Consider the following 15,853-nt stretch of genomic DNA (forward strand, 5'->3'; position numbering starts at 1 on the left):
CTACCTCCATTACATATATGAGCTGTGCTTCTACCTCCATTACATGTATGAGCCATGCTTCTACCTCCATTACATGTATGATCTGTGCTTCTACCTCCATTACATGTATGAGCCATGCTTTTACCTCCATTACATGTATGATCTGTGCTTCTACCCCCATTATATCTATGAGCTGTGCTTCTACCTCCATTACATGTATGAGCAGTGCTTCTACCCCCATTACATGTATGATCCGTGCTTTTACCCCCATTACATGTATGATTTGTGATTCTACCTCCATTACATGTATGAGCTGTGCTTCTACCTCCATCACATGTATAAACCATGCTTCTACCCCATTACATATATGAGCTGTGATTCTACCTCCATTACATGTATGATCTGTGCTTCTGCCCCCAATACATGTATGATCTGTGCTTCTACCTCAATTACATGTATGAGCCGTGCTTCTACTTCCATTACATGTATAATCTGTGCTTCTACGTCCATTACATATATGAGCCGTGCTTCTACCTCCATTACATGCGTGGTCTGTGCTTCTACCCCCATTACATGTATGAGCTGTGCTTCTACCCCAATTACATGTATGAGCCATGCTTCTACCTCCATTACATGTATGAGCCGTGCTTCTACCTCCATTACATGCATGATCTGTGCTTCTACCTCCATTACATGTACGAGCCGTGCTTCTACCTCCATTACATGTATGGGCTCTGCTTCTTCTTCCATTACATGTATGGGCCGTGCTTCTACGTACATTACATGTAGGATCTGTACTTCTACCCCCATGACATGCATGATCCATGCTTCTACCTCCATTACATGTATGAGCTGTGCTTCTACCTCTATTACATGTGCAATCTGTGCTTCTACCCACATTACATGTATTAGCCGTGCTTCTACCTCCATTACATGCATGATCTGTGCTTCTACCTCCATTACATGTATGAGCCGTGTTTCTACCCCCATTACATGTATGAGCCGTGCTTCTACCCCCATTACATGTATAAACCATGATTCTGTTTGATTTGTGGGAATTGTGCGCTGGGTATCTTATATGTCATGGATTTCCTTCTGCGTCTGCCATCTCCGGTCTTCCCCATGCATGAACTGCCCTGCAGTTGTCAGGCAGCTTGCACTCCAATCTCTGAAGATCTCATCATCTAGCCCCCTATGAAATTCTGGGTGTCCTATCAGTGGCATGTGCTTGGATATTAGGAAATGTAGGTTAAACACCTTCCTTAACTCTTTCCACGTTACTATGGAGTTGTGTGTAATGTGTGGGGATCACAATGGATGTAGCAAAGCTGTGTGTGTAATGTGTGGGAATCATGATAGATGTAGCAGAGCTGTGTGTTTAATGTGTGGGAATCAGGATGAATGTAGCTAAGCTGTGTGTGATGTGTGGGAATCAGGACGGATGTAGCTGAGCTGTGTGTGTAATGTGTTGAAATCAGAATGGATGTAGCAGAGCTGTGTGTGTAATGTGTGGGAATCACAATGAATGTAGCAGAGCTGTGTATGTAATGTGTGGGAATCATGGTGGATGTAGCAGAGCTGTGTGTTTAATGTGTGGGAATCACGGTGGATGTAGCAGAGCTGTGTGTTTAATGTGTGGAAATCAGGGTGGATGTAGCTGAGCTGCGTGTGATATGTGGGAATCAGGATGGATGTAGCAAAGCTGTGTGTGAATTGTGTGGGAATCATGATGGATGTAGGAGAGCTGTGTGTTTAATGTGTGGGAATCAGGATGGATGTAGCTGAGCTGTGTGTGTAATGTGTGGGAATCAGGATGGATGTAGCATGCAGCAGAGCTGTGTGGTGCATTGCACCACCAGAAACACTGGTCCGATAATTTTCTAATAATTACTAGTAGTTTATACGTACCTCAAGTTGTAAGTCACGACTTCTCATGACGGCCATGTTCTTCTCCTCACTGAGCTGAGCGTATCTCATGGCCAGGTTATAATTATCATCTTTTATTTTGATTAACTCATCATGGCAGTTGTTTCGCTCCTCCTTCATCTTGTTGTAACGTTCCTGAAACGTCAGCAGTTCTAAGTTCACCAGCTTTAGCTGCTTCCTCTCATCCTCTAGGAGCCTTGAGTTAGCCACAAGTTCACACTTCTGCACTTCTTTTGTCTTTAACTGTTGCTGCAATTTTATGACTTCGTTCATCAGGAACTGCGTAAGAGCTTCATGTCCTTCTTCCACTAAGAACAGAAAAGTACAAGCAATGTCATGGATGATGCATTTAGAGGAAGTCCGCCAGCTAATTATTACTCATATATATTTACCTCAGTATAGCGACTCATGAGTGACTGAATGATGATTAAAACCGCATCAATGCCTCTATGTACTGTGATTTCCGTCTCTAGACAAAGTCGCAGCAAAGCCGCCCACACCGTATGTTAGCCTCGGATAGTCGGATGGGCAGTTCACGTCTGCCAGTCATCTGAGCTCCCTCCTTCCCTCTTCTGCTAAAAATGCCCCTTCTATGTTGATAGACGTCTCCAACTGTGATTGCTGGAGACATCATGCATTCCCTGCACTGTGACTCCTCCTTGGCATCACATGTATGTGCCATCCTCAGTGCAGGTGCAACGTACATGCAAAGCATGACGTGCAGTCGCCAGTCTTTGTATTACAGGCAAAGCTTCCATTAAAGTGAATGGCTTGCAATACCAAGCCTGGCCACTGCAGTGAGAATGGAGCTATCTGCTGCTTACAGAAATCAACTGAGTGGTTGAGCACACTAGACCAGTGAACAAGTGATTAGCGGGTGTCCCAGGGGTGAGAACCCCGCTGATCTACTATTGATGGGCTATCTTTAAGAGAGATCATCAGTACTTTATAACTGGACACCCCCTTTAAGGCTAAGGGCCCATTTACACGGAGCGACGATTGCTCAAAGTATGAGTGACAGCTTTGAGCGATCATTTTGCATAAACTATTAAGTAGCTACTTAAAGGGGTTGTCCCACGCCGAAACAGTTTTTTTTTTTTTTTAAACCCCCCCCCCGTTCGGCGCGAGACAACCCCGATGCAGGGGTTAAAAAAACCACCCGCACAGCGCTTACCTGAATCCCGGCGGTCCGGCGTCTTCATACTTACCTGCTGAAGATGGCCGCCGGGATCCTCTGTCTTCATGGACCGCAGGGCTTCTGTGCGGTCCATTGCCGATTCCAGCCTCCTGATTGGTTGGAATCGGCACGTGACGGGGCGGAGCTACACGGAGCCGGCATCCTGCACGAGCGATCCCATTCATAAAAGAAGAAGACCCGGACTGCGCAAGCGCGGCTAATTTGGCCATCGGAGGGCGAAAATTAGTCGGCACCATGGAGACGAGGACGCTAGCAACGGAGCAGGTAAGTATAAAACTTTTTATAACTTCTGTATGGCTCATAATTAATGCACAATGTACATTACAAAGTGCATTATTATGGCCATGCAGACGTGTATAGACCCACTTGCTGCCTCGGGACAACCCCTTTAATAGCTCATTAGTGTGTAAATGAAGCCTTTAGCTTAAAGCAGATAATAGCCGGAGGGCTCTTATCTGCTTTCAGCTCCTTTGTTCTCCGATGGGTTAAATAGCTGAAACAATGCTATCAGCACTTCCCACGGAGAACTGCTGATAAGACTACATAACCGTTTTTAGGTTGACCTGAATTTAATGATCAGCTAGCAGTGTACGATGGCCGCGCGTTTAGACGCAATGATTATCGTGCACTGCATCTTTTCAGCGATTTTTGAGCGATCATCGCTTCGTGTAAATGGGCCTTTAGACCTTCTTACTGCAGACATCTCTTACTTACCAACTATTGTGGAGAACCTTCTGGTTGGTTCTTTCCCTGTTACCAACTTGTAGAGTTCAGGGTAGTAAAACTCAAGGCTCTCCAGGAAGACGACATAACCTCGTTGTCCTTTTGTACGAAGGATATCTAGGAGCCGCCCTGCAAATGGAAACACCACATGAAACCCACAATTATGTCAGGTAAGTCGCTGGGGCACGTTGTACTTGTATGAGGGCGGAGCCTCTAGTCCGTCGCAGATCTAGCGCAAAATACCGGAAGACACAGCGCTTGCGTCCCAGGCAGCTAAGCAGAAACTGAACGGACCCCATAACAGTCATCGGGGTCCCCCTGGCGCTGTCCGGTTCCGTCAGCATTATATTATACGGCACTCAGCACTTTTTATTCATTTTTTTCAAGAGGCAAAATTAAAAAAATCTGCAATTCTGCCATTTATCCCATTGTGATGCTGTTCACCTGCAGCAAAAATATGTTACATCATCGGTGCATGCCATGATTGTGCCGGCGCCATATTTATGTGTTGGGGGAGGAGGGGGGGGGTGCACTTTTTTTTACACTTTCAGATGTTCTTCTTCCTATCGCTGCCCTCATCGGCCCTCACAGTTTTCTCCTCATCAGCGCTGTGTGGAGGGTTGTGTTTTCTCCTCAGCAGCGCTGTGTGGAGGGTTGTGGTTTCTCCTCAGCAGCGCTGTGTGGAGGGTTGTGGTTTCTCCTCAGCAGCGCTGTGTGGAGGGTTGTGTTTTCTCCTCAGCAGCGCTGTGTGGAGGGTTGTGTTTTCTCCTCAGTAGCGCTGTGTAGGTGGTTGTGTTTTCTCCTCAGTAGCGCTGTGTAGATGGTTGTGTTTTCTCCTCAGCAGCGCTGTGTGGAGGGTTGTGTTTTCTCCTCAGCAGCGCTATGTGGAGGGTTGTGGTTTCTCCTCAGCAGCGCTGTGTGGAGGGTTGTGGTTTCTCCTCAGCAGCGCTGTGTGGAGGGTTGTGGTTTCTCCTCATCAGCGCTGTGTGGAGGGTTGTGGTTTCTCCTCAGCAGCACTGTGTGGAGAGTTGTGTTTTCTCCTCAGCAGCGCTGTGTGGAGGGTTGTGGTTTCTCCTCATCAGCGCTGTGTGGAGGGTTGTGGTTTCTCCTCAGCAGCACTGTGTGGAGGGTTGTGTTTTCTCCTCAGCAGCGCTGTGTGGAGGGTTGTGGTTTCTCCTCAGCAGCGCTGTGTGTAGGGTTGTGCTTTCTCCTCAGCAGCGCTGTGTGGAGGGTTGTGGTTTCTCCTCAGCAGCGCTATGTGGAGGGTTGTGTTTTCTCCTCATCAGCGCTGTGTGGAGGGTTGTGGTTTCTCTTCAGCAGCGCTGTGTGGAGGGTTGTGTTTTCTCCTCATCAGCGCTGTGTGGAGGGTTGTGGTTTCTCCTCATCAGCGCTGTGTGGAGGGTTGTGGTTTCTCCTCAGCAGCGCTGTGTGGAGAGTTGTGTTTTCTCCTCAGCAGCGCTGTGTGGAGGGTTGTGGTTTCTCCTCAGCAGCGCTGTGTGGAGGGCTGTGGTTTCTCCTCAGCAGCGCGGTGTGGAGGGTTGCGTTTTCTCCTCAGCAGCGCTGTGTGGAGGGCCGTGTTTTCTTCTCAGCAGCGCTGTGTTGAGGGTTGTGTTTTCTCCTCAGCAGTGCTGTGTGGAGGGTTGTGTTTTCTCCTCAGCAGCGCTGTGTGGAGGGTTGTGTTTTCTCCTCAGCAGCGCTGTGTGGAGGGTTGTGTTTTCTCCTCATCAGTGCTGTGTGGAGGGTTGTGTTTTCTCCTCAGCAGCGCTGTGTGGAGAGTTGTGGTTTCTCCTCATCAGCGCTGTGTGGAGGGTTGTGGTTTCTCCTCAGCAGCGCTGTGTGGAGAGTTGTGTTTTCTCCTCAGCAGCGCTGTGTGGAGGGTTGTGGTTTCTCCCCAGCAGCGCTGTGTGTAGGGTTGTGCTTTCTCCTCAGCAGCGCTGTGTGGAGGGTTGTGGTTTCTCCTCAGCAGCGCTGTGTGGAGGGTTGTGTTTTCTCCTCAGCAGCGCTGTGTGAAGGGTTGTGGTTTCTCCTCAGCAGCGCTATGTGGAGGGTTGAGGTTTCTCCTCATCAGCGCTGTGTGGAGGGTTGTGGTTTCTCCTCAGCAGCACTGTGTGGAGGGTTGTGTTTTCTCCTCAGCAGCGCTGTGTGGAGGGTTGTGGTTTCTCCTCAGCAGCGCTGTGTGGATAGTTGTGTTTTCTCCTCAGTAGCGCTGTGTAGAGGGTTGTGTTTTCTCCTCAGCAGCGCTGTGTAGATGGTTGTGGTTTCTCCTCAGCAGCGCTGTGTGGATATTTGTGTTTTCTTCTCAGTAGCGCTGTGTAGAGGGTTGTGTTTTCTCCTCAGCAGCGCTGTGTGGAGGGTTGTGTTTTCTCCTCAGCAGCGCTGTGTGGAGGGCTGTTTTCTCCTCAGCAGCGCTGTGTGGAGGGTCGTGTTTTCTCCTCATCAGTGCTGTGTGGAGGGTTGTGTTTTCTCCTCAGCAGCGCTGTGTGGAGGGTTGTGTTTTCTCCTCAGCAGCGCTGTGTGGAGGGTTGTGGTTTCTCCTCAGCAGCGCTCTGTGGAGGGTTGTGTTTTCTCCTCAGCAGCGCTCTGTGGAGGGTTGTGTTTTCTCCTCAGCAGCGCTCTGTGGAGGGTTGTGGTTTCTCCTCAGCAGCGCTGTGTGGAGGGTTGTGGTTTCTCCTCAGCAGCGCTGTGTGGAGGGTTGTGGTTTCTCCTCAGCAGCGCTGTGTGGAGGGTTGTGGTTTCTCCTCAGCAGCGCTGTGTGGAGGGTTGTGTTTTCTCCTCAGCAGCGCTCTGTGGAGGGTTGTGTTTTCTCCTCAGCAGCGCTGTGTGGAGGGTTGTGTTTTCTCCTCAGCAGCGCTGTGTGGAGGGTTGTGTTTTCTCCTCAGCAGCGCTGTGTGGGAGGGTTGTGGTTTCTCCTCAGCAGCGCTCTGTGGAGGGTTGTGTTTTCTCCTCAGCAGCGCTGTGTGGAGGGTTGTGTTTTCTCCTCAGCAGCGCTGTGTGGAGGGTTGTGTTTTCTCCTCAGCAGCGCTCTGTGGAGGGTTGTGGTTTCTCCTCATCAGCGCTGTGTGGAGGGTTGTGTTTTCTCCTCAGCAGCGCTGTGTGGAGGGTTGTGGTTTCTCCTCATCAGCACTGTGTGGAGGGTTGTGGTTTCTCCTCATCAGCGCTGTGTAGGTGGTTGTGGTTTCTCCTCAGCAGCGCTGTGTGGAGGGTTGTGTTCTCTCCTCAGCAGCGCTGTGTGGGAGGGTTGTGTTTTCTCCTCAGCAGCGCTGTGTGGAGGGTTGTGTTTTCTTCTCAGCAGCGCTGTGTGGAGGGTTGTGTTTTCTTCTCAGCAGCGCTGTGTGGAGGGTTGTGTTTTTTCCTCAGCAGCGCTCTGTGGAGGGTTGTGGTTTCTCCTCAGCATCGCTGTGTGGAGGGTTGTGTTTTCTCCTCAGCAGCGCTGTGTGGAGGGTTGTGTTTTCTTCTCAGCAGCGCTGTGTGGAGGGTTGTGTTTTCTTCTCAGCAGCGCTGTGTGGAGGGTTGTGTTTTTTCCTCAGCAGCGCTGTGTGGAGGGTTGTGGTTTTGCGGGATGAGTTATACTTTGTTATTTGACCTTTTGGGGATCTAGATCACTTTTTGATCACTTTCTCTTTTGTTTTTTGTGATGCAACAAATGCAAAATTAACTCATTCCATTTTTTGGGTTTTCCTTTCATGACGGGCTAAATAATGCACTAACTTCAGTGTAAGTCATTATGGATGCGGTGATACTGACGCTGCATCAGCGATGCTTTTTACAACAATCTTGCGTCGCTGCCGCCCGCGATAAAACTGCTCAACACATTTGCACAATTTTTTATCGCATAAGTCAATGGGACTTTGTCATTTTAACATCGCAACATGCGTTTGTGGTGATGCAATGTGATTAAATAAAACCTCCACAGGAATAGATGGAGATTAAACAATCGCACATCGCAGGAGGATATGGGACGCCATGATTGTTTATCCCCTCCACATGGCATCAGTGAAAACATCGCAGGTGGGAAGGAAAACGCTGTAAGTCATTGCTTTCATATTCTGCTTTTTACTGACGATCGCAGCAGGCGAAAATCATGCAAAAACCGCACAATTTTCTTGCCTGTGTGGAGCCAGCCTAAACCTGCAGCTTATCTCGCCTTTTTTTCCCATAGTGGGGGGTCGGACTTATGTTTGTGATGTTTAATCCACCGTTCCACTTCCACTTCATCTTCTTGTTCTCGCCACCACACCTCATTATGTTTAGTGTTTCCGTAGGTAACGGACGACAAAAAGCTACTCTACTATTTATACTTAGATACGTTTCCTTCAGATGTGAGGATATATGTATATATTGCCATATGTTCTTTATGCTTTTATACCTGTATGCAAGTTCTATTCAAAGCTAAAATGAGAAAAACTTATATGTCGCTTTACATCAGATATTCCAAAGGCCTTGCCAGGCGAAGACAAAATGTACAGCAAAGAAGAATCGGACACAAGGCCGCGTGTACTTGGCCGTTTTCCCAGAAGCGCCATATCAAGATGTTCAACTATGCATCTGAACTTTCACTGTCTCAGGCCGGAAATCCGGACTTCCCATATATGGTTATGCTGTGAATTTTAGCCAATGAGCCCATCACCCATTTCTAGTGATGAGACCAAAGGGTATAAGATCTCATGTAATCTGTAATAAAGGCGCAGTGCAGCCATGTCCCCGTGTGAGAAACTATACCAGACCTCCGTGTGGTGTTTTCTTCTTTCCGCCGGCAGCGGGGCAAGTGGGGTGGGCCTGATTGGTGCTGTACTTAGAATTTCCTTGACACAGATACATAGAAAGTCTTTTATGAGGCACTCGGGATGCTCTGCAGGAAGTATCTCCATCAAGCACAAGACGAAGGATTTACGAAGAATGCAGTGCGGTTTATAATGAGAGCAGAAAGAAGTTTTAAACATGAACCACGAACTCCTGGATCTTGGCAATGGCTTCTGCCGCTAGGGGAAGGCTTCAGCAGAAGAAGAATCAGCTCAAAGCAGCCGATGATGTAAGACACAACATAAACCCGCCACCATGGCAGATGCCAGATAACACAGGCTGAGAGGGGGATACTAAATAGATTGCCATGGATACAGGTTCCCCGAAGCCCGCTAGCCTTGTGATCGGCCCTCTGGGGGTTGTTTCTCCACAAAATAATATACAAACTGTTGAACGAATACAGACAGACTCCGCTTATGGGGCATCTCATGTGCCGCGTTACATTTGTTGATTTCTCCGAGCTTGTATCGACCAGGTCTAATATGTAGTGTATTATGTTACCTATCAGGCTCCACCAGAGGTTGAGCCTCATAGACCACCATAGATGACAAACCCAGAGGTCATCTTCAATCCTTCAGGTGCCATAGAAACCCTTTGGGACATCAGAGGGGTCAGGTGGGCGAAGGAGGATGCACCCACCCTCTGTCAGCCTTTTACATGCTGCGGTTGCATTGACCATGGCATGTAAAGGATTACATCACTGGGATTGTAGATTTTTCCAGTTCCGACTGTTACAGCTGGAGCATGGCTGTCATTAGACAGTCATGCCCATTTTCCCCCTGGTATAGGGGATGTCTGCCAGGCTTCTGATACAGCAGTGTAAAAGACGTCTGGGCAGTGGTTAAATGAGTGCGCGCAGTATACCACTGCATGCCGACTAGGTTTCCATCATACACAGGCTGAGATTAACAACGGTGCTAATGGAGAACCAGGTTCAGCATTCCCTGATGTTCAGGGGGGCTCCGGCTGCAGGGGCCCCAAACACTGGTTCTCACTGTTCAGCAAATGTGGTGAGAAGCACTTAGGCCCAATGGTGTTTTTAATTAAAAAAAAACTGAAAAAACCCACCTCCCTGCAAAGTGCCCCCATGCTGCTCGTCAAACTTTGTGCGCCTCAGTTGAAGAAGTGGATTCCCCAGTTTTAAAGGAATTCCACTGAACGGTGGGGCCTCCTACCCATTGGACATGTTAATGTATGGTGGAAAAACATCCCTATCACAGGAAAGACTAAAGTTAAAAGAATAAGTTTTATTAATGGTCCTTTAAAAACTACACTCAGGGCACAACATATAACAAAAAGATTAGTGTCGCCCAGACAAAGAGGCGGCGCACCGACTAGACTAGGACGAACAATCACACATCGCTTCAGACCCCACCAGTTAGAGTTCTTGGTGGTATGTCAATTACAGGTTAGGCCCAAGGGTAGGGCTTAGGTAAGGCCAGTGGTATATTTAGTAAGATGACTATTCTGGCTTGAGAGATGACTCTGATAGGAGCTGGTTTGCGGCCTATGTACTTTGGACCCCTACTGTCCTGTCAAGACCCTCTGAGCGGTCAGTCTTGTGGTAATTAGTTGGGTCTTGTCCTGTAGGTATTACCCGTACCGGTGGGACCTTGAATGGGGGTATTTTAGTTCTCCAATGACCGATTATGCAGTCATAGAGTGTGACAATAGTATATTGGCTAATGAGACTCTCCAGAGAATTTGTTCCAAGAGATGCGGCGGTATATAACTAAGGTGAGTGTATTAATACCGAGCGATGGATCTTAATGGAACAAGTCTCTGCAGGGAACAAGCTCGTTGGTGATTCACTTGAATGTACGAGTGATCTTATCAAGTATACAGTGCACAGATCCCGTACAGTATACGGTTCAGCTCTATTTACAGTATACGGTTCAGCTCTACGCGTTTCGCCACTGCGTGTGAGTGGCTCTTCAGGAGACTTCGTATTTTAAGATGAAGAGCAGATATTAAAGAGTTCGGTCTGATTGAGATTATTTTTGAAGAAAAATGGATTCAGTGTCAAGGTGATGTTAGTCCGATAGTGAATATGCACTTTCAAATTCTCTTAGAGCATAGGGAGATAAGGATAAACATCAGCTGGGGTGCGGATCCAAAGCATATCCCAGTCTGTTGTCTAATCTCTTCTAACTTCATGTAGAAACCTGTATGGTTTTGCTTAGAGAGCAAGATATCCCTCTTTCAAGACTGAGTATAGACTTCAGATTCAGAGTTATAGAGAAGAAGTGGATATTAGTGAGAGCTCAATTGTGAGAGCGTATCTCAAATTTGGTCTAAATCCTCTATCTACCACCAAGGCTGAGGGAGCTACCTTTTATTATTTTCTCTCTGAGCTACTCATTAGATACTAGGGAAACCTCTCTAACGTAAACTCTATATGACTTAGACCCAAGACTGGGCACTTCAGAGTTTACGTTAGAGTATCTAATGAGTAGCTCAGAGAGAAAATAATAAAAGGTAGCTCCCTCAGCCTTGGTGGTAGATAGAGGATTTAGACCAAATTTGAGATACGCTCTCACAATTGAGCTCTCACTAATATCCACTTCTTCTCCTCTATAACTCTGAATCTGAAGTCTATACTCAGTCTTGAAAGAGGGATATCTTGCTCTCTAAGCAAAACCATACAGGTTTCTACATGAAGTTAGAAGAGATTAGACAACAGACTGGGATATGCTTTGGATCCGCACCCCAGCGGATGTTTATCCTTATCTCCCTATGCTCTAAGAGAATTTGAAAGTGCATATTCACTATCGGACTAACATCACCTTGACACTGAATCCATTTTTCTTCAAAAATAATCTCAATCAGACCGAACTCATTAATATCTGCTCTTCATCTTAAAATACGAAGTCTCCTGAAGAGCCACTCACACGCAGTGGCGAAACACGTAGAGCTGAACCGTATACTGTAAATAGAGCTGAACCGTATACTGTACGGGATCTGTACACTGTATACTTGATAAGATCACTCGTACATTCAAGTGAATCACCAACGAGCTTGTTCCCTGCAGAGATTTGTTCCATTAAGGTCCATCGCTCGGTATTAATACACTCCCTTTAGTTATATACCGCCACATCTCTTGGAACAAATTCTCTGGAGAGTCTCATTAGCCAATATACTATTGTCACACTCTATGACTACATAATCGGTCATTGGAGAACTAAAATACCCCCATTCAAGGTCCCACCGGTACGGGTAATACCTACAGGACAAGACCCAACTAATTACCACAAGACTGACCGCTCAGAGGGTCTTGACAGGACAGTAGGGGTCCAAAGTACATAGGCCGCAAACCAGCTCCTATCAGAGTCATCTCTCAAGCCAGAATAGTCATCTTACTAAATATACCACTGGCCTTACCTAAGCCCTACCCTTGGGCCTAACCTGTAATTGACATACCACCAAGAACTCTAACTGGTGGGGTCTGAAGCGATGTGTGATTGTCCATCCTAGTCTAGTCGGTGCGCCGCCTCTTTGTCTGGGCGACACTAATCTTTTTGTTATATGTTGTGCCCTGAGTGTAGTTTTTAAAGGACCATTAATAAAACTTATTCTTTTAACTTTAGTCTTTCCTGTGATAGGGCTTTATTTTCTTTTGTAAAGACTTGCTGCCCCTCTGTGAAATGATGGAAAAACATTGAGCGCCATACTGAGAATTAAAAGAAGTGTTCTTGTGAAGCTGTGGACCTCTCTGACCGTGTGGGACAATACAAGGACCACCAGTGCAGCATTCGTGTTTCAGACATCCCCTCTTCTGTTGGCTGGTAACAGCAGAGAACTAGTATCAGACTAGATATTAATAAGGATGTTCCATCACTTGGTCACCAGTGGGAGAGCACTTGGCGTTTTTGCCAACTCCTCCATGTTAAGGTGCTTCAGTATAGTGATACAGGAACGGTCTTATCTGCAGGTTGGTCATCTGCAGGTACACGCAAAGGTCTTCAGGACCTTCACTCAGGACAGCGTTATGCTCTTCTCTGAACTGACGGGTGATAGCAATCCACTGCATCTCAATGAGGCCTTTGCTAAGAATCGGTGGTACATGGGTTACTCCTCAATGGTCTAATATCTGCAGTGTTGGGTACGAAGCTGCCGGGAAGGGTTGTGCGCTGCTGTCCCAGGACATCCGCACGCTGAAGAACAGCATGTAGCTCCAGCACCAGTGAAGGCTGTGAAGAGATCATTGGCATTCACCAATGTATCCGGTATCACCACTGGAAGCGGCCGCACCGTCATGGAAGGGATAGTTAAAGTGCTGATTCCTGACAAGTCATCGGGTTTCTGTAAGGCATCTTGGGATGTCTTTTAGGTTGTTCAAGGATTGTTTTAGGCATTGGCCTTTTCTTGCTCTCCTGATACAGAATATTGTTGGGCATCTTCCAATTATATATTCTGCTGTAACTTAAGGGGTTTTTCCAGGACTATGGTGATCAAGTCATCTTGCTAGGGTTGATGGAGATCCAATGCCTAGTACCCCCGCGGGTCAGCTGTTGGTCCAGTGCAGGTGAACTGCCACAGTTCTATATGTTGTGCTGCCATTGCTCAATGCATGATGTGTGAGAGCCTCAGCACCTCCAGCAAACAGCTGAGTGGCATGAGAGCTGGGTGTCGAATCCCACAAAGTTCAACATTGAGGACCTATTAGAATTCGACTTAGAATAAGTCGTTAACACTGTGGTACCAGCAGCCCAATCTGAGCTGCAATTGTATGTAAATGTAAACAAAATTGGGTATAAACAGACAAATGAGTGTATATTGTCACGGTATTTTCAGGATGGACTAAACATCCGCAGAATTACCAAAAGTGTAATAAGCGGCCGTATATACAGATGTTTATACCCAGTCCAAAGGGACAACATGTCACACCAGTGGACTAAGTGTAGGCTGCCGCCATAGTCTATGGAAGTGTTGCTATAGTTCGGATTCGGACGATACAAGGATCTCTGCCAGGATCTGTTTATACCCAGGACTGCGACGGTAACAAGAGGGCATCCGCTATGTCTAGAGAAAAGCAGGTTTCATCACCAACATAGAAGGGGGTTCTTTACTGTAAGAGCAGTGAGACTGTGGAACTCTCAGCCTGAGGACGTGGTGATGGCAGGAGTTTAAGAGGGACTGGATGTCTTTCTGTGATATTACAGGATATAGACATTAGGTGACCCGCGTGGTTGGTGATCCGGGTCTTACAGTCAGGTATGAACTATCAGAGGTTGGCCCACGGATTATTCTGACTGCCGTTATGGAGTCGGGGAGATTTTTTTTTACCCAAAGGGGGCTAATTAGCTTCTGCTTCATTGGAGTTTTTTTGCCTTCCTCTGGATCAACAAGGGGAGTGGAAACAGGCGGAACTAGATGGACATTGTCTTCATTCAGACTACATCTCCTACAACAACCTGCAGCCTCAGTTGCTATGAAATACTAACGACCAACTGTCTGTAAGTGAGTGACTGTGTCAGTTACATGTGGATATGCCACCATCATGGGATCAGTCACCGGGGGTCTGAGCTCCGCCCCGATCAGGTCATTCACTTTATTAAAAACCTGCAGAGGTTGACAGCAGCCGTGTGCCTACAGGAGCTGTGATGATATCACCATCATCTGATCAGTCACCTGTGTGGGAGGAGTCTGGGGTCACATGACCAGGGAGTGATCATTATATGCTGGGCTCTGCTGTGCTGCTTTTGATCCCTGTTGTCTGGAATGAAAAATATATGTAGCGGAGCTGAATGTGACACGCATGTAGCAGAGCAGTGTATGTGTGATGTGCATGTAGCAGAGCTGTGTGCGTGATGTGCATGTAGCAGAGCTGTGTGGCGCATTGCACCACCAGAAACACTGGTGCTATAGTTTCCTAATAATTACTAGTACTGTTATATTGAGTTTGCCATCACCACGTCCTCAGGAGAGAGTACCATAAGTCTTACTGCTCTTACAGTAAAGAACCCCCTTCTATGTTGGTATAGCAGCCTTCTTTCCTCTAGATATAGAGAATGCCCCCTTGTTACAGTCCTGGGTATAAATAGATGATTGGAGAGGTCTCTGTAGTGACCCCTGGGTATTGTAATCCACCCTTTCAATGTATTACTTTAGTTGCCCCCTTTGTACCCGCTGAAGCTCTGATATGTCCTTTGTACTGGTGCCCAAAACTGCACAAGATCCCATGGGTGGTCTGACCAGTGACTTGTAAAGAGGAAGAACAGTGTTCTTGTCATGTGCCCCCAGATCTCTTCTGATGCCCCCATGATCCTATTTGCCGTGGCAGCAGCTGCCTGACGCTGATTGCTCCAGTTAAGTTTACACTTAACTAGAATCCCCAAGTCAAACTCCATGTCGGTGTCCTCAGTGGTTCCCCATGTAGTGTGTAATAGTATCTCCTGGCCGTGTGCAGAACCGCCCATGTGTCAGTGTTACCCCTCATCTACTACTTTTCTGCCCCCAACCTATCCAGATCCATTTGTACCCATATACAGATCTGTATGTACCTGTTTACTGCCCTCTTATGTTAATTACTTTACATAGTTTTATATCATCTGCAAATACTGATATTGTATTGTACCATCCTTCTACCAGCTCATTAATACATTTATTAAGCAGAATAGGGCCCAGTGTCGACCCCTACGGTAACCCACTAGTAAAGGCGGCCCTCCAATGCGGCCCCCCTGTGGTACCCCACTAGTAATGGTGGCCCCTCCAATGCTGCCCCCCCCCCCCTGTGGTACCCCACTAGTAATGGTGGCCCCTCCAATGCTGCCCCCCTGTGGTACCCCACTAGTAATGCCCCCCCCAAATCCTGCCCCCCTGTGGTACCCCACTAGTAATGGTGGCCCCTCCAATGCTGCCCCCCCCTGTGGTACCCCACTAGTAATGGTGGCCCCTCCAATGCTGCCCCCCTGTGGTACCCCACTAGTAATGCCCCCCCCCAAATCCTGCCCCCCTGTGGTACCCCACTAGTAATGGTGGCCCCTCCAATGCTGTTCCCCACCTGTGGTACCCCACTAGTAAGGGTCTACTGCGGATTTTGACCTCATAGTTTTTAAATGAATCTAAGAAAAGCAGAAGGAAATAATTAAGATTCTCAGCACACATAGGAATGAAGACGTTCACCCCAAAATGGATCCCGCTGTTTGTCCTGGGTTCAGAAACATCCCCATTGTGGCCCTGATCGGCTTACTGGACACATGGCTCAGCCTATAATGGAGAGAACAC

At 47.4% G+C, this 15,853-nt stretch overlaps 1 protein-coding gene and 1 pseudogene across 1 annotated transcript in view; one reads left to right on the top strand and one right to left on the bottom strand.

Moving 5' to 3' along the window:
- Positions 1 to 15,853, bottom strand: part of CARD11 (caspase recruitment domain family member 11) — a 309,307-nt gene that overhangs the window by 136,859 nt on the left and 156,595 nt on the right. Inside the window, exons 3-4 of the mRNA XM_066577246.1 lie at positions 3,818 to 3,955; positions 1,888 to 2,213 (exon numbers count right to left, since the gene is read on the bottom strand). Of these exons, the coding sequence (XP_066433343.1) occupies positions 1,888 to 2,213; positions 3,818 to 3,955 (464 nt within the window). The remainder of the gene's footprint in view (positions 1 to 1,887; positions 2,214 to 3,817; positions 3,956 to 15,853) is intronic.
- On the top strand, positions 12,453 to 12,956 carry LOC136577415 (hydroxyacyl-thioester dehydratase type 2, mitochondrial-like; annotated as a pseudogene).

The sequence above is a fragment of the Eleutherodactylus coqui genome, chromosome 8, assembly GCF_035609145.1.
Source record: "Eleutherodactylus coqui strain aEleCoq1 chromosome 8, aEleCoq1.hap1, whole genome shotgun sequence".
In the NCBI taxonomy this organism is placed as follows: Eukaryota; Metazoa; Chordata; class Amphibia; order Anura; family Eleutherodactylidae; genus Eleutherodactylus; species Eleutherodactylus coqui.